Source organism: Belonocnema kinseyi, chromosome 9 (assembly GCF_010883055.1).
Source record: "Belonocnema kinseyi isolate 2016_QV_RU_SX_M_011 chromosome 9, B_treatae_v1, whole genome shotgun sequence".
Lineage (NCBI taxonomy): Eukaryota > Metazoa > Arthropoda > Insecta > Hymenoptera > Cynipidae > Belonocnema > Belonocnema kinseyi.
In genome coordinates, this window is record NC_046665.1 from 40,367,693 (window position 1) to 40,387,148 (window position 19,456).

At 32.2% G+C, this 19,456-nt stretch overlaps 1 protein-coding gene across 1 annotated transcript in view; it reads left to right on the forward strand.

Moving 5' to 3' along the window:
- LOC117180019 (aquaporin AQPAe.a-like) overlaps positions 1-19,456 on the forward strand; it is a 126,276-nt gene that overhangs the window by 85,400 nt on the left and 21,420 nt on the right. Inside the window, exon 3 of the mRNA XM_033372297.1 lies at positions 13,596-13,739. Coding sequence (XP_033228188.1) covers positions 13,596-13,739 — 144 coding nt within the window. The remainder of the gene's footprint in view (positions 1-13,595; positions 13,740-19,456) is intronic.

Here is a 19,456-nt window from a genome sequence, read left to right on the forward strand (position 1 = left end):
AATATCGTATCACAAAAAAATAAGTATAATTTCACTGGGAAACTATATGTTTGAAAATAAAAAAGAAGTTGGTCTACGATTTCGCAGTCACGGCAAGTCTGGCAACCGCAGAACCAAATGTGGGAAACCATACAATTAAAATTAGTTTAATTTTTCTTACATAATTGATAAAAAACACCTAAAGCACAAAAAATTAGTCTTTTACCTGTCAGATATTCACAAACGACCCACTTACGACAGTCGTTTGTGGATATTTCTTTAGATGTTTTTATGGTTATGATACTTCTATTATGCACCATTTTTGGCCCGACTGGGTCCCGGTGGGAACTCGGTCTGATCCCCGCCGGGCGATTAACAAAATAGTATCCCGGTTTGACCCGGTCAGATTCTGGCCAGAAACCTTCTTCTGGTCGAGTCAAACAGGGCTATTTCTACACGGGAAAGTGTAACTGAAATAAAAATGTAATTTCACAACGTTTATGTAAGCTTCCCACGATTAGTGTAATTTCCCACGAAGAGTGTTTTACGTTTTACAGCAGCGATGTAAAATTCGATAATCCTTGTAATTTCGCTTTTGAACACTGGATGACTTTAGATAACCTGCGAGGCCTGCGAGTAAATTCAGTGCAAGATAGTGCAAAATTTTAGCGGACTTCGGATATATTTTAGGATTGAAATCGTGGATTGTGCTGGGTTTGTTCTCATGTTTGGCATGCTTGCGAAAAAAAAAAATTTAAAGGTTACTGCTGTTTAGACAGCAGTTGATATAAATTAGGATGCGCCTATTTCGCCCACTGACCATAACCTTCTTTAATGCGTGAACCAAACAAAAACTTAAATTTTTTCTGCCTAATAACAACTTGACTTCTTTATTTATATGTTTTATTATTCTTACGATTCGATTTAATTAAAACATACATTAAGCGATTCAAAATACCCGAGCTGGTCATTGCTCATGCGCAACCTTTTACATGCGGCGTTTTACAGCGTCATTGTAATTTCACAAGACGAATATAAAATTCCATTCTTCCAAAACTGCTTTTTACCATCTGTGTGCAATTTTACACTATCGTGTTATTTCTACCTAATTTTGGTAGGTTTCCCACAGTACACAGAGAAAAATGGATGTTCAAAAGTAAAATCTAGATGTTCAAGTCTGACATATTATATGTTTAACTGTAGGACAACAATCTAGATGTTCGAACTTAGCATCTTTAGATCTTAAAATGTGAAATGTTACCCTCTAACATTCAAAATGTTCAACTGAAAAATCCGAGATATTACATGTATGGTTATGTCAAATTACGTCTGTACATATTTGAGGAGTTTACTTATTTATGGTCATTTGAGGAATTAATTGATAACTTATTTGTGAATTTTAAATTAAACTTTAATGTTCGTACACGAACGAAAAACAGATAAGGGGTATAAAATGTCGATCAGATAATGCATTCAGTCAAGTTGAGGTTATATTCAATATTTCTAATTCAAAATAAAAACGGGGATGAATAATCGGAGAACGAATGATCTGTAATCTGAATTTAATATTCTATCTATTTTAAGTTACTTAAACTCAAATTTTATTTCAAATTTATAAACCTTTTGTCAAATGTGTTAAGACAATAAACCTAAAATATAAGATCGTTGTTCTCTTATTTAGACTTAAAAAAGTCGTTATCCAATTTTATCTAAGGACATTCAATGTTTAATCTTTGGAAATGTTCCAAAATTGTAATATTCCATCATGTTAATGTTGAATATATATATAGATTTGAAATATAGTCGTGAAATTGCAATGCGCGATGCGCATGCGCTCGAACGGTTTTATCATCTGAATGTGTTTCAGTTTAAAATAAAAATATTTTTACGCCTAAGAGTCCACAATAGGATTTGAGAAACCGGCCTAGCATTGACTTGACATAGCAGTAGCTTGGACGTGATGCGCGCGCATGTATTTTCAACTGTTTATTTTTACGATTTTACAATTCATGGAAATAAACAGTTGAAAATACGTGCGCGCGCGTTAAGTCAATGCTACATCGGTTTCTCAAATCCTATTGCGAAATCTCCTTTACATCTCAAAAAGATGTTAAATGTTTGGCATGAATATCTGCGTATTAGGTGCTACAATCTTACCCTTTGAACATCTACATTTGAACATCCATTTTTCTCCGGGTAATCACTGGTATTTTTATGTCCTATGACCTTTGTGGTAAAATGAAATGGACTTTTTACAGTGTAGGTTTTCTAAACAATGTTTATTATTTTTAAGTATATTTTCAGGTCGAAATTATATAAGAATAAAGTATTTTACAGTTAAGAAGTACACCGAATAGTTGTACTATATATTTCAGTAGTCTAAATTGTTTTTTTTTTTTTGTCAAATAAAGACTCTTTATGTGTAATTAACTTTTCTCATTAGAAGCATATTTATTCATCATCCATTATTAACCAATTTTAATGTGGATTATAACTCTGCAAATGTAATTACAAAAGAGAAAAAAGATTTATTTTATAATTCTGTCATTATTTTTGAAAAATATACGCATTTATCAAATAGATCATATGTAAGCTTTATTCTCAAAAATGTAATGCCATTAATTTGAAAAAGATAGTCAGGGACACATTATTACCGGATGAAATTCTTCATATTTGATCGAATTTATATTTATACCGAGTAAACTAAAAATAATTAGGGACATAGGGTATTGCGGCAAAAAATAGGTAAAATAAAAACCAGTAATTACAAAAATTATCCCTTCTTCATACTTCTACACCATACCAAAATTGTGAAATATATTACACTCTCATCAGAGAAGGTATTATATTTGTGTAAAATTTGAATCCCCCCCCCCCAGTTTTCTCAAATGTCCATGTTTTGAGAACCCCTGAATCCGAAAAACAGGTTTTTATGAATATGGCTGTCTGTATGTATATCTGTCTGTATGGCTGTATGTATGTCTGCCTGTGTGCGTGATAACTTTTGAAAAAGTTAATCTATTAGATTGGCATTTGGTACACTCGTTTAATGTCCTAAACTAAATGTCAAGTTCGTTAGCCAGCCATTTTGGATATAAAATTCAAAAATTCATTCATTTTTGAGACCACTACAAGATTTGCATAAGAACTTTTCGAATTTTTTCGAAAACTTGAAAACTCAGATCTTGACCGCACAAAAAATAATCGAAAATTGCATTTTGCGGTCAAACTATGCAAAATAGGAAAAAAAAGATAAGGCAAACATTGTAGACCCAAAAAAATAGCTATACAAATTTGTTATTAATCACTTTTTATAGCACACGTGGTTTTTGTTTCATTTATAAAAAAAAACATTAAAAATACAAAAATTAAATTTTTGTAGACGACACAAGCCAAGAAAAAATAAATAGATAACATTTTTTCACCGAAACTAGAGCAATCAAATTTTTAATAATGTTTTTTTACATTATCATCATAAAAGGTATTAGATTCATGTAAAATTTGACCCCCCCCCCCATGGTTTTTGACAAATGTTCACCTTTTCAGACCCCCTGAATCCGAAAAATAGGTTTTTCCAAATGTGTATGTCTTTCGGTCTGCCTGCATGCATGTATCCCTGTCTGTGAGCACGATAACTTTTGAAAAAATCATTCTATTAAATTAGCCTCCCGTACACTATTTTAGTGTCCTTAACTAAAGGTCAAGGTTGGTAGCCAGCTATTTTGGATATAAAATTCAAAAATTCATTCACTTTTGAGACTTCTTTTTTCACAATTCAAAACCTTTTCTGTACGGATCTTTATAGTATTCAAAAAGTTGAACACTTTACCTTGATGACTTTTTTCAAAAAACTAAAAGTTACCAGAGTTAAAGCATTTACTAAATTCCAAAAAACACAGGAAAATGAACCTTTTAAGCCAAACAACGGACGATATGAAAAAAGACAAAAATACAAAAAGTTTGATTTCTATATGTCCTACAAGACTTTTTGAATTTTCTTGAAAAATCAAAAATTCAAATTTCGACGCATACAAAATAATGGAAAATCCAAAAATTACATTTTCTCATGCAACAATTTCACAGCATTTCAAAGAGTCTCAAATATATAAATACTTTTTCAAAACAAAACAAATGAGCAAATTCAGTTTATGGAAAAACGAAAAAAGTTGCAATAAAACGTTTATTAACAAAAAATGTTTAAACGAATACGCATTTTTTATTAAACGGGATAATGAAACTACGTCTGCTTTAATACCAATGTAAGTTATGAATTATAATAACATACATTTATGGGAATAATATAGAATTTCAGGGATAAACTCGAGTGCGAAGCATAAGATACGTAATGAGAATGTGTTCGTTAAAGCCGAAGGAGCTTTAACAAAAGAGAGTTCACAATCACCAAATTACTATTGTCCATGCTTTCACCTTTAGTTTTAAAAAGTCTATGCACAAAGATCGAGCGCGAACCACAAGAACCAACTGTCGCGCGCCCTAGGCGCGCTCAATCTTATGAGCGTAGCGAGCCGCGCGCATCGCGCGCGATGAGATTGTGCCCGCCGGGCGGGCAGGTATTTTTACAAATCTGATTGGCAAAATTTGACGCTTTCCCTGACTGAAAACAGTCTCAATTTTCTTCAGCCTGGCGAATAGTGCATAAAAATTCGAGCTCATAATAAATCTTCATTCTTCACGTCTCGAAGGTCGATCATGCAATGAAGAAAATAATAAAAGGGCTACAAAGTGTCCCGAGGACATCTCAACATACAATGTGAATCATAAGTTCCAATTCTTTCTACTTAAAATGTTGTGCAGTTTATTAAAATACTTATTCTCTGATCAAGTTTCAATATAAGCTACAACTGCTTCTTTTTATATAAGAAAATTGTTTCTACGACAATAATGTTACCTTAAATTACAATTTTTTTTAGCATTTCCCAATAATTTAATCAATATTCTCGAAATATCTTCTGCACAATTTTTGCCAGATTTACAGATTTAATATTTCACTAAGAAAATTCAATTCCGCATTGCAGAACCCTCTTTTGTGAAATCTGTATTATACAATTACAGGGGTCGATGTCCTTCCGTTAAAGAAATGTACTTATTACTAAATCGGAACGACACATTTTTTACGAAAGAAGTGGAAAAAAATGTTAATTATCATAACTTTTTACAATTCTTCGCTTTCTAATCCTAATTAACAAAAGTCTGAGTAAATAGTAAACACAACATTTTTTCTTAAAAAATAATTCACATTCCAGTTGTTTAAGAAGTAAAGTGAAACTAGGAGACTTAATATTTAAATGTTTATGAAGTAAATTTATGTTAGGAATTTTTTTATTTAAATTTTGGAAACAAATTCAACTGTTCTTCCTTTTTTTCTTTATGTGATTCAGAAACAAAAATTTTAAAGTTCCGAGACCATATATAGTTTTTATAGAGCCTCAAACATTGTATTTAGTGGTAACTTAATTACAGCTTTGGATAAGATTTTAAAAGAAAACGGCGCATAAACCAAGGAAAAAATCAGGACAGAAATAAACGAGAAGAACACATTCGAGAAAAAATCTGTAAACCTTAAAATTTAACGGCTTTAGTGCAGGAATTTGGTTATCGCATCGTTACTTTACGATTCTTGTCAAATTTTTACCTGTAACCTAAATTCAAGACCGTATTCATAACTATAATTATTCAATTTTGAAAAAAAAAATTTATCTGAGAAGTGGTTGACAAAGAAAAATTCTTACGTAAGATATATTTTACACAAAATTTATTTAAATAATAGTCTCTCTTATTCTTTTTTTTTTAATTTACGATTTTGCAATAAAATCCTGACAGTTTTTTATTCTAAAGTTATTGCGCAATCTTGAAAGCCTGTAATAAGTGAGACCATAAATGGTACTTTATAATTAAAAAAACGAGATCATCGTAAATAGAAAAAAGTGTTGGAATAATTCATGAGCGTTTCTTAAATATAAAGACTACATTTTAAAATTTGTTATTTTACGTATGGAATATTTTTTGTAATAATAGTGGTTATTTAAACATTGCCTTTACTAGTTTGAAAAATATCTTTTAAACTAAAGTAGGCGTATAATATAAAATAACAATATGGAAACTGGAAAGATTGTTCAGTTGGAAAAGGTTAGGCGTTCGTCGAGCATTATTTATTTGATCAGTCACAGGGTGCCTTCCAGCCTCCACCATGTATTGGAAAGGGCTAGGGGTGTGATCAATATTATTTCTTGCAGGCACAGGAGTTCCTTTCCGCCACCCGCGAGACATTGGCAAGGGGTAGGGTCATGACCAAATTTATTTCTGGTATTTTCTCAACTATATATCCATGATTAGCACATCAAAATACTACAGTAAGCTAGATTTAAAAAACTTTTTGACATGATATTTTTGTTTTTAAAAACCTTGCTTTTTCAAGTTCTGACCTTAAAAATAATATTTTTGGCTACTTTGTTGGCTATATTCGTAAACAGAGCATAAAAATACATTCAAAGACGCTTTTCGGACCTTTACACACGGGTAACAAAAACAGCCGTTAAGGAACTACGTGCATGATAAAAATAGGAATAATTTTTTCGATCATTTCTTCTATATAGGTGTTCGACTGTTTATCAATTATAGATAGCGTAAAAAGCTATAATATGACATACTTCAAACTAAATAAAAAGACCTTTATAATGTTAAGAAGGTCCTTTATTATCCCTCACAAACGTTTCGAGAGTCAAATGCTCTCCTCATCAGTGAACAGGAATCCAAAGTCAAACATAAGTCCTTAGAAACTAAAAATTGAAAAAAACCAATACATAGAATTTGAAAAGAATCATGCTCTTCAAAATTCTTATCTCGAATTATTTATGTGAATATAACACCAAAATTGTAAATGATGACAAAGAAAAAACAATTGTACATACCAAATGAAACATATTCTTTAAAACAAATAGTTTTGTAACATTTAAAATTTGAAAATCCTCGACCTGTAGTTGTTCCCTGAAATAAAGAACCCATTGAAAATACCACTTTGTGAATTGCGTATCTGTCATTTGCATATCCAGAAAGCTAAGACTGAATCGCTTGGCGACTATATGAATCGGCCATTTTCTCAAGCAGCTTCTAATCTGCCATGATGACCATTTCAACTAAGTTCCCTGGCAGGCCAAAGGAACCGAGTGGAGCCTCTACAAAGTACCCGTAAAGACCCCATTAGGTTCCTATTTGGTTCCTTTTCAGAAATCTCAAAAAAACAGCAAGATCAACTTTTTAGCGGTAATAAGTTTAAAAAAATATTAAAGACCTATAATGCCTGTTGACTGCTACTTACAGATGATGCGTTTGAAGTGTAGGAGTCAACAGGCGTTATACGTCATATATTTTTTTTAACTGTTTACCGTTGCAAGAAAACTATAATGATTATTCCGTGACCTTCTGTAGAAAATTTCAACGTAGAATTTAAATTTGAACAATATAAAAGTTGATTTTGCTGGTTTTTTTTTTTTTTTGAGTTTTTTAAAAAGGAACCAAATGGGAACACAATGGGGTCTTTACGGGTACTTTATAGAGGCTTCATCCGGTTCCTTCGGTCCGCCAGGGTTTATATTGAATCAGTTTCCCTCTTTTTGAATGAGACCGAGTTTTTTTAGGTTAAGCTGTCATATTTTACAAGATTTTTTTATTTGATAAATTATCGAAAGATTTAAAGAAATCAGGCTACTAGACTCCATTTGCTATTTCAGTTCTAGATGTTCTAGACGGGTTAGAAATCTAAATTAAACCACGCTAAGATGTTAAAAATTCAAATTTATTTAAAATATTTACAATGTATCCATTACGGTTTTTATTGACAAACATCACTATTTAACATGGTCAAATTTAGAATATTAACAACTGCAGGTAAAGCATTTTTCAATTTTTCAACCTTACTACTTTTTATCGAGAATGTTTCCTTTGGTATATTAAATTGTTGTTTCTTTATCTTCGTTTAAAATTCTGGTTTTTTCTGCTAAGAACTAACTTGAGATGAGAATTTTTAAAAGCATCATTCTTTTCAATGTCGAAAGATTGGCTTAATCAATTTTTAATTTCTGAGGGCTTCTGGCTCATTCACAAAATACGCCATACGTTTAGGGGCGGGGGTCTGCCGAAGTATCATTCTGCATGTTAAGACCAAAGGAAAAAGTATCACACTGAGGGGGAAGGAGTCAGATGTTCCTGAACAATGTATCTCATATTTATGAATGTCCTCTTATGTTTGACTTTTGATTCAGTTTTCTTAATGAGAAAAGCATTTGACTGTTTAACCGTTGATGAGTGTTAATAAAGGATCTTCTCAACATCATCGAGGTCTTTTTATCTGGGCTGAATTATGTCATATTATACCCTTTTACGCTATTTGTATTTAATTATTTAATCAGACACATAACATCGCATTTTACCATTTACCATCTATTAACAAGGTGATTATAAAAAAAATGTAAGAGTGGAGAAAAAACAAATCCAAGTGTAGTTAATTTTATTATATAGGAACTGTATAGGAATAATTTCCTTGTATGAAAATATATTTTTTTGTATTACATGGAATATCTATAGTCGCATGACCTACTGGGGTCATTAGCGAATGTACTATAGGGTTAATTATAAACGTTAGGGTATCTGCAGGTAAATTATACCAAGGAATATAAGCGAAGCTTTCTGCAAACGTATTCAGCCTCGCTTCCTGCTTTCGGAATCGAACCCGCGCCAGCGTGACTAGCAAGTCTACGGTGTTGGAACGTAAGACAATCATGATACCATCTGAGCCACGATTGCTCCTGAAAAAATATTGTATCATTCGTACTTGTACCAAAACATTATCTTGCATCAATGATAATTTTTTATGTACTAATATATTATATAATAATTTTCAATTATAAAAATTTTTTAACAGTGATGTTCTTACTTTAAATTTAATAAACATGTATTTCAACCATTTTTCAAAATTTTAGTTAGATTTCATTTTCAAAAACATGAACAAAAATAAAAATAAATCTCTATTTCCCAAGATGTCTACCGTGAATCATTTTAATAAGAAAACTTTAAATAATAGACCAATTCCTTGTATCTTTTTAAATATTCAATTGCTCCCACCGAATTCTCATTAAGTATATTAATAATCGGTTTGAAAAATTGGGACCTTCACAGAAAAAACAGAAGATAAACTTTACATCAATTTGCGACGAAAGATTCTCTGCAACAAAAATTAACTTCACAGAATAAACTTTACACAAATATCGTTTAAACTTTCTTTTGTTCTTCCATGACAAACATATGTTTTTTGAAAGACGCTAATTTGTCTAAACAAAATTTTATCTCTCTAAAAAATATCCTGCAACAAATTTTATATTTACTTTTTTCTGTGTTATATTGGTAAAAATTAATTGCATAAAAGAACGTTTGTCTCAGATTAAACATAAGTCAATAGTTTAAAAATAAAATAAACATTAAAATTACAAATACTTTGTATATTAATGTTGCTGACCGACGGCATTACCTGTCCGGCGAATTTCGACTGGGGCGGATCGCGGCCGTTGAGCTATTTCGAGCCAGACAAGCACTCGGATGTGTTTAACTAATGTAAGGCGGGAGATTTGACACCAAGGGTGACTGTGTAGTGTGTACACTCGATGACATTGAATATGTGCATTCAAACTCGACACTCGGAAAACCGGCTGTACCCGGGAAGATGATTTTCTGCCGTTTTCTTCTCCTCACAACAGCAAAGTAAAATTTGCACAGGCCCTTATCCGTTCTAGTGGCGTCATGATAAAGGACTTAAATGATTTTTTTAGACAAGTCCATTCTTATACTGTCAAGAGATCGCCGGTTCTCCGCATTTTCTTCAGCTCTTCCGTTCTTCTTGCTTACGAAACTAAACACATAAAAACACGATGATAATCAACTTTACTGCCATTTACTTCAACGAGTATAATCTAGTATCTGGTTAAACAGTAAGTTGCCGTTCAATTATTAAGTCAAATGTCTAGAATGGGAGGGGGGGGGGGGCAAAAATTATCGGGAAAAAAGCGTGACGCGAACGGCCCCTAACATAAATATAACTACACCATCGAACCCAACATAATACCTTTTCACGTATACAACCTTTTCAGGGATCTACGAAGAATAAAAATTCAACTCATGCCCTAGCGCAAATTATTACAAAACGATCGAGGAAGAGAAAAATCGGTCTGGGTGAATAATTAAACAATATCCATTGTCGTCCGGTTACAGCTAACTGCTATTGCACTGAAAAGTTAATATAATCTCTAAAACCGTCACAAATGTTTATATTGTAGGCATGTACAACAGTATATATAAAACGAAAGAAATTATAGATGAAGATAACCTCCCATCTAACACAAACATAAAAAGTGAACTTATTTGACTCCAGTCATTTTTTTATCATTGTTCTGAATAATTAAAATCTTGTATGCGAATAATTCAGCTGGAATCCCAAAGCTATTCATTCCACTGGACGAATAGCTTATTCAACGATCTGGGCCGAAACTTTCCTAAATTATATATATTTATTTAAGTGCATTTTGTCGCTTGGGTACATGGCATTTTTATGGCTTCTAGTTTGATCACCGATGTTACGCAACGTTTGGCATTCAAGTGATTAATCAATTTATTCAGCAATATTAATTTGCTAAATTAATTAGTTTGTTAGTAGAAATGACTGATTTTTCACTTAAAATATGTTATTAATTAAATCAGTAAAATTTGGCTTATTGTAAATTAGGATCTTACCTTTACAAAAAGTAACTGCAAAAATAAAAAGAACTTCTGTCTTACATATAAAACAATAATAATTTCAGACCAAAAGTTATTTCTTTATTACTGATTGCAAATAATATGAGTATTGTCAATTTTACTCACGATTAGTGAGTTCAATGACTGGCTGCTACCTTCATTAACTATTTTCTTCAATAATTTTGTTTTTTACAAAAACTTTCTTTCGATTATAAAAAAAAATCTTTCTGGCACTTTGTGCAAAAGTGACTCTTAAAAGAGAACAACATTCTAAAAAGTATAGTTGGACTTTGACGAGTGACCGGTAGTGTAGATTTTTTGAGATAAAAAGGAGGTAATTTTTTTCGATTCGACCCTGTTTATGGGGACGCGTTGTGTAAAAAAAGGAGTGGAATTACGTAATTGCAACAAGTCGCCGGCTTGTACGTATGAGTGTACCAAAGAGCCTGGGGCAAAGGAAGACCTTGCCGCCGTGCATGAGAACTGGGCCGCTGGGCCCCACCATCATCTCTTGGGGTCCATCGGACCCGAATCATTTCTGCACAGCCGGTCGATCTAAAGTTCTAGACTATTTCTATTCGTGTCTCATTTTCATTGAACACTCTTCAAAGATTTAAGTCTTGGCCATACATCCCTGCAGGCCCCGCTAACGACCGATTTTATTCGCCAAAGAACCTTTCATGTGAGGGAAAATAAAGAGAGGCTCCGAATTTGATAAAATGTTTAATTATTCAACAACTACGAATTGCGATACCCTAGCTTGAATTATTCATTTATTAGTCGATTCGCAATCGCATTTCACCCGATTAGAACTGATACTTCGAGAAATACCTTAATAAGTGATCTAAAATTAAGAGCCACTTTTTAGTACTTTTTTTCAACTTAGAATTTTTTTATTTTGTTAATTTAAAAAGGAGGATGTAAGTAATTCTGGTATGATTTAATTAAAACTTTAATGCCAATTAATTCATAGATATCTAGGTAGAATGTACTTTAAACAGTGAAATTTCACTGGGAATAAGTTAAATCTTTGACTTCATCAGGCAGTGATTTCCAACGCAATTGAAAAAATTTAGTGAATACATGGTAATATATGGTTTTCACTGACTGTAATTTAAAAATTAATTTTTAGTATCCTTTTTATATTTTTAATTTCGAAAAATTGTTCTTAATCTAGTTGTCATTCCCATGTCTTTAACTATAAAATTTATATTAATATATTATTAAATTTTGAAAAGTAGAAGGATACAATGTTAAATGAGCAATTTTAAATTTTAAACACTATATTGAAGACTAAAAAAAGCAGACCATTTTAAACAATGAGATTTTCGAAAACAAAAAAAATGTTCAAACCGCTTGAATATTATTTTTAAACTGAGGGTAACCCATGACAGCGTGGAAATGTAAAACTAATAGATCAAAGAATGTATTTGTGATTGATATGAATTTTAAATGTTCTAAAGGTTACATAACATGATATGTGGCTATGAGGAAATAAATAAATTTTAAAAATCTGTTCAAAATGCATGCAGAACACATAAAAGTATTTTAGAATATGGAAAAATTACTATTTTTACGATTTATTCGATTTTGACTTCAGTGTTTGAAAATATCCTCTCATTCATTGACCTTCAACTGTACTATAATCTTTATGATTATAAAAATAAAAAATTTATCACGCATTATGAATAGTTTGAAATAGTTCATTAGAAATTGAAGATTAAACTCTGCTCTTGATTTTTATCTTTTTTAACTCAGTATGAGTAATATCTGTGCTTACTTGAACTTAAAGCAGTCAACTTTTTGGCAATCACCCATCTTATAAAAAAATTGAGCGATTTAAAAAAAGTGCTTATTTTAGTTCACGCAGTTAAATTATAATTCAATTAGCTCATTCTTTGTTTTCCGTCAAATGAAAAATTGTCCATACGAAATTTGGTTCATTGACTCATAATTCGTAGAATTAAATAATTCGAGACTACAGGAAGTAAGAAGCAATCTTTTGTAAACGAATAATTAATTCAATGGAAATAAAACATACCTAATATAGGATGAGAACGTCTTATGATTGCTGGTTGGAAACAATCTTCGTAATTACTAATGAGATCAGAGTACTGACACATTCAAGGTGTTTGTATTTTTAGAACTCTTTTATACACCTGTTATGTATTTCTCTATTTTTTGCTAGTCTTTCCCTTTCTTCAAGAAAATTTTAAATAGAAAAGAATCATATAAAAGGAAAAATTAGTTTTTAAGCTTCATATTAATTTTATTCTGATTTCATAAATACACACACACACACACACACACACATATATATATATATATATATATATATACAATGTGTCCCGCGAGAACTGTAGTTATTGGGGGGGAGGGGTTGTACACAAAAAAATAATCAAGATAGTTCCCAAAATTTTGTTAGTCTGATGCTTATTCTGGGCACAACAGAATGTACATGTTTTATGTACGTATGAGCATGTGTGTGATATTGCACTTGTCGTTAAAATTTAATTATGTTGTATTGTAATTAAAAAATGTTCTACCATAATAAAAAATCATTATTACATTCTCTTAAGTTAAGATGTGTTCCTTGGGTGCACTTTTTAGTCGAAAAGCGTATTTCATTGTTCTTATTTGTTGCAACAATATCATATTAACAAAAGTTTGTTGTACGACCCCCCCCCCCCACACACACATACACACAAAAATAACTAAATGTATCGCGGGGCACCCTGTATATCTACATAATTAACATAAATGAATCCATAAATGATATGTAATAATAAAATGTCTCATTAGAAATTTTTTTTAAGGTTTTGGGACCTATTTCCGGATGTCACGTTAATCCTGCCATAACTGTGGGTCTTTTAATCAGCGGAAATTGCAGTTTACTTAGAGGTTTATGCTACGTCGTATGCCAATGTTGTGGAGCAATTGCTGGAGCTGGTGTTCTCAAGGTTAGTAGTTTATGTGGCAGGTGCGTAAAACTGGGTTTTTTGGGGGAGGAGGATTTTTTCAGCTAGAGCAGTGGGTGAGAAAGCCAAGCCGAAGACGAAGAATTTAAAAATATGGACCTGAGTAAAAAGTTTTTTGTTAATTTCGGTTCCAATTTTGACTTTAGAAAAAAAATTTTACGGCACAATTGAGCACAAACCTAGCACAATTCAGAATATTATTTTTTTCCCGAAAAAACAAAATGGCGTGGCTGGCCCGGAAAAGTTTTCTTGGAATTTTATCTCCAATTTTCATTTTTTTTGAAAAAAATTTGCGGCAGGATGGACCACAAGCCTAGCACAATTCAGCACAACTATTATTTTTTCGAAAAAACAAAATGGGGTTTCTGGCCCAGAAAATTTCTTTTTTGTCTAACTAAAATTTTGACTTTAAAAAAAAAGTTTGCGACACAATTGGGCACAAACCTAGCTCAATTCAGCACAACTTTTGTTTTTTTGAAAAAACAAGATGGCGTTGCCAACTTACTGGACATGGTTACGGCTCCTTAAATCTACTATACAAAGTCTTCTTACGGCAGTTGTGAAAATTTAAACACGTGAAGTGTCACTTGATGGAACGAAGAAAGGTGTCAAAAAGCAACTTTTTTAAGCCTGCGCTAAAGTAAAATAATTATGAATCACTTTAAATTGCAAAGCCCAATCATCTTTAGAAAAATCAGCAATTTTTTATTTTAGTATTTTTTGTAACAGTTCTACAAGTAAAACCCTTTTTTCAATTATTACTTACAGCACCACTTCGTTTGTTTACTTTTTTAAATATTTGAACAAAGATGTTGGTCTTCTACTCACAAGGTATAAGTACCGTATGTAACGTCTGCACAGGCGCATACACCTTAGGTATAGTATATGCAGGCGAAAGTACATCATGTTATTTTTGCGCATGCTGAAGTACAGTCGTTAATGTATGCGCAGGTGTGGACACAATAGATAACGTCCGAATAGGCGTAGTTAGTTAGTTGCCGTAGGTAACATATGTGCATGCTTAAGCACCGTAGATAACTTCTGAATAGGCGCAAATACCGTAGGTACCTTCTGTGCAGGTGTAGGCACCGTAGGTAACGTGTGCACTGGCGTTGATACCGAAGGTAATGTCTGTACAGGACAAGGCACCATATACGCAACGTTTAAACAAGCGTTGATACTTTGGGTAACGTCTGCGTAGGCGTAGGAACTGCAGGTAAACTCTGCACATGCGTAGATACCGTATGTAACGTCTGCACAGGCGTAGACACCGTAAGAATAATTCGCGCAGGCGCAAGCCCAACTTCAAATTTGGACATAATCAAACAACGAGGAGTGAGCTTTAGCGACCACTTGTACCCGCACGCTGTCTTAACGCTTGGGATACGTACAAGTGGTTGCTAAAGCTCGAAGCTCGCTCATTGCTTGATTAGGCCAAAGTTTGAAGCTTTCTTATGCCAAACAAAGCTTCGCACAGCTTTTTGCTAGAGGTCTACTTTGTTTATTTTTTTATGTCCTGTCACATAGTGAAAGGGGTTGTATAGATGGTGGGACACCCAGTATACAGCTTAAATTATAATGTTAGTACTTCTAGTACCAACTCCAAAGCAGATATTCAAGAATAATGTTATTAGATATAAGAAATAAAAACGGTTTGGTAACAGGTTAAGGTCCAAAAAAGGTTATTTAAGCAATGTTGGGTATCCTGACGGGTAGGCCACCGAGGCAATCCTAATACATTGGGAATCTCATTTAATTGCGATTTCGGGCATGGTCCTGAATAGCCTATCGAACACAACATTCGCTGGTTCCGAATGTAAACATGCAGGACCGTATAAAACATTTCTGTTGGATTTAGATGAACGCTAATAGTTGACACAAGTAACGCGCTGGGGGCAGTGCCTGCTTTGTCAATACGCTACTCTTTATCACGCATGAGTGATCAGCGCCTCTCCTTCTCATTCCCGCAGTCACCATATCGCCAAAATTATGAGGTCAAAATTATGGTTGAGTTGTCATATTTCGCACCATTTTTGAAATTGCTAAATTATCGAAGAATTAAAAGAAATCATGCGCAAGGCTACTATATTCCTTTTTCTATTTCAGTTCTAGATATTGTATAGGCTTTTTGCGGCATATAAGTTAGTCAAAAAAATAATAACGACTAAAAGTCTTTTAAAAAAAATCGCTGGCAATCTGCAATTCAAGTGACAGTGACGCAATTCAGAAGCCTTCGAAACCCATTCAACACAAGTGAATGGATTTTTGTTTCCTGGGTAGTTCAATTTCCAATCAAAAAAATTAATTCTCAGGTAACAAAAATAATTTTGAACTAAAACTGAAACAGTTGAATTTGAAATTCCGAAGATTATTTTTGAATTTAAAAAAACAATCGGATTTACAACAAAATAATAAAATTTTCAAACAAAGAAATTAATTAACGGACAAAAAAGCCAAAAATTCTTCCAAAAACACAATTTTTTAACAAAATAATTTTATTTTCAACCACACAGTTACATTTTCAGTAAAAAATCATTATTACCCACAAAAAAAAGTTTCAGCAACATATTTTACTTTTCAAACACAAAATTTAATTAGAAAACAAATAATTTAATTTTGAAACCAATAACTTTCTACCTCAAACAGAAATTCAAAAATTTTCAAATTAATCTTAAAACAACAAAAAGAGTAATTAAAAAAAGATAAATTTTCAAAGAAAAATGGTTACATTATCAGTTTGAAAAATAAATTTACAACAACAAAAATTTTTCCCAGCAAAATAGTTTGATTTCTAAGGAAATTTATGAACTTTCAACTATCTAATTGAATTTTCTACTAAAATTATACATTTTTAACGAAAAATGGAATGTTTAATCTTTTTATAAACAAATCATATTAAATCAACCGAAAAAAAGTTTTTAGAAAAAGATGCATTTTTAACGAAATAAATTAATTCTCAATTGAAATATATGAACTTTAAATAAGAAGAATAGTTTTTTACGAAAAAAGATGAATTTTTAAATGAGAAGGGTCAATTTTCTTGCAAAAAAACAACATATTTTTTAATGTAAAAAATACATTTTCAACCAAAAATGATACAGTTACATTTTTTAATTCCGAACATAAAATTTTAACAAAATATTAGAATTTTCAAAAAGACAAAATATATCATTTTTAACTAAAACAGATGCTTTTTCAAACAAGAAGATTAATTTTATACAAAAAATAATAATTTTTTAACTGAAAACAGTAAATTTTCAAGCAAAAAAAATTAACACAATAGTTCAATCTTTAACGAAAAAATATATAAATTTTCAACTAGAAAAAAAAATTGTTAATAAAAAATGATACAGTTAAAATTTGAGTTAAAAAATTTTGTGCAACCAAAAAAGAATCGAATTTTGTAATGAACAAGTTAAATTATCAACCAAAAGAATGAATTTTTTACCAAAATAAACGAATTTTCTACTAAAAAAAATGGCCTTCCGTTTCCGGCATGAAAGTGCAAAGTAGTGGGGATTGTTGATGCTGAGTTTTTCTGATATTGTGGTGAAATTTGAGGTGAGTGGATTGTGGAACTGCGTAGAAGGGTGTGGATGTGAATTATATATATGGGGAATTAGAAACGAAAATAAAGAACAAGTGCGCTTGGCTCATATCGCCCCATGCCTGGGGCAGGATGAGCCAGGCATTGGTGTGAGATGGGTCACTTAATTAAATGACTTATTATATATTAATTGTAATTAAGAGTCTTCTTAAGTTTGAGTATTTTAAAATAAAAACATATCTTTCACATAGCTTTCCAAAAATGAACGGAAAATTTAAAGTATTTAAGTTCAAAATCATGTAATTGTGAATCCTAACCTCTGCCCTAACTAATACTACAAAGAGTAAATAGAAAACAAATTATATCCACATATGTTTTAATAATTATATTACAGAAATAAATATAGCAATTTTTCGATTTGACCATGTGCATGATCTCAGTAAAGGATAAATTCTACAATACGTGAACTCCAAAATACTAGAATAGTCTACTACATTACTGAATGACATTGAATTTCATATATATTGGAGTATTCAACCGTTTTTTAAACCTCTGCCGCATTTTCAAACCACAGCAATGTTTTTCTAATTTTTATAGCATTTTACGAGTTCTAAAACAAATTTATTTAAGAAATACACCAGAAAAAGTGCTCTCTTTCTCTTCTAGTTGACAGCAACTTATATTATTTGATCATACTTATAACAGTGCTGCTTTCATCATTTTCCTGGGAATTCTTGTCGACAAGGTGAGTTTTTTATAGATTTACACCATTATCAATACCCTGCACAATCTGGTAATATGAAAAATTGCATCCTAACCTACTGACTGCTGCACTAAGAGGTTAGGTTAATGCACAGGAAGAGGTGCCTCATTCCGCCCCAGAACAGTTGCTCATATCGCCCCATATCACATTTTTTAGTCAAATCAAAATTTCACCTATTTCGGTTTTACAATTATATATAAATCTGTTGAAAACTTAAGGTCTAATAAATAAGCTATCTAATTAATCACTGGAAAAACATCTGATATGTGATTTTGCGTGACTCTTGAACGTTCTAAAAAAATTCAAAATAGCAGAATACAGGTCTCAAAATTTTTACTTTCGTTTTTTCCAGATTTATTCAATATTAAGCGAAAAATTTTCAAAAAAGAAGTTTGATAATCTTTTTCCTGATATTAATTCAAAAAACATTTGCAAAATAAATGATAATCTACGAGAAAATTAAGTGACTCATTTTACCCCCTATGCTCGTCTTGCCCCACCCTACCCTAGAAGGCGGGAGAGTTTGAATTGGATTCATGGCTATCGGAGCGAGCATCATCGCGGAAGAAACAGATCTAGAGCAGGAAGTGTTCAGTACGCTGGCGAGAGTAGGAATAAGGAGATGGAAAGCATGAGAAAAACAGAACAAAGAATAGAAAGGAAAGAGAGGGAAGAAAGAAAATTAAACATAGTGATAAAGGATATAAGATTAGAGGGGAAAGAGCTGAAGGAATAGGTGGACGAAGTACTTAAAAGGATAGAGGATAGATAGAGGAAATGCGAAATGTAGGAAGGGAAGAGCGAAGAGGCGAGATTATGGTACTAGTGAAATAAAAGAAATGAAAACATAAGAGGGAGGTGATGACAAAGAACAGGTTATTATATGGAAGTCCAGAGAGGATAGAGGATGATTTGACATGAGTAGAAAGGAAGATGTAATATAAATTGATAAAAATAGCGGAAGATGAAAGGAAAAAGGGAAAGAGAACATGGGTTAAGTATGGGAGAATACAAATAGATGGAGTGTGGTGGGATTGGGATGAAGAAAGAGAACAGATAGTAAGAAATGAGGCGCAGGGAAACTAGGAGAGGAACGAACAGGAGATAAGAAAATAAGAAATATTAGGAAGGAAAAAAGATCAGAAACGAAAGTAGGGAAGAATGGAAGATTTGTTACTGGAATATAGCAGGATTGGAGAGAAAGGATGGGGAGTTTATGAGAAATTTGACACCTTGGGATGTAGTCATAATGATGGAGACATGGCTAGATGAAAAGGGATGGGAAAGAGTGATTGGAAGGTTACCAAGAGATTACAAATCACAAGTGGAAAATGCAAAGAGGAAGAATAAAAATGGCAGAACAATGGGAGGAATGGTGATGGGAGTAAG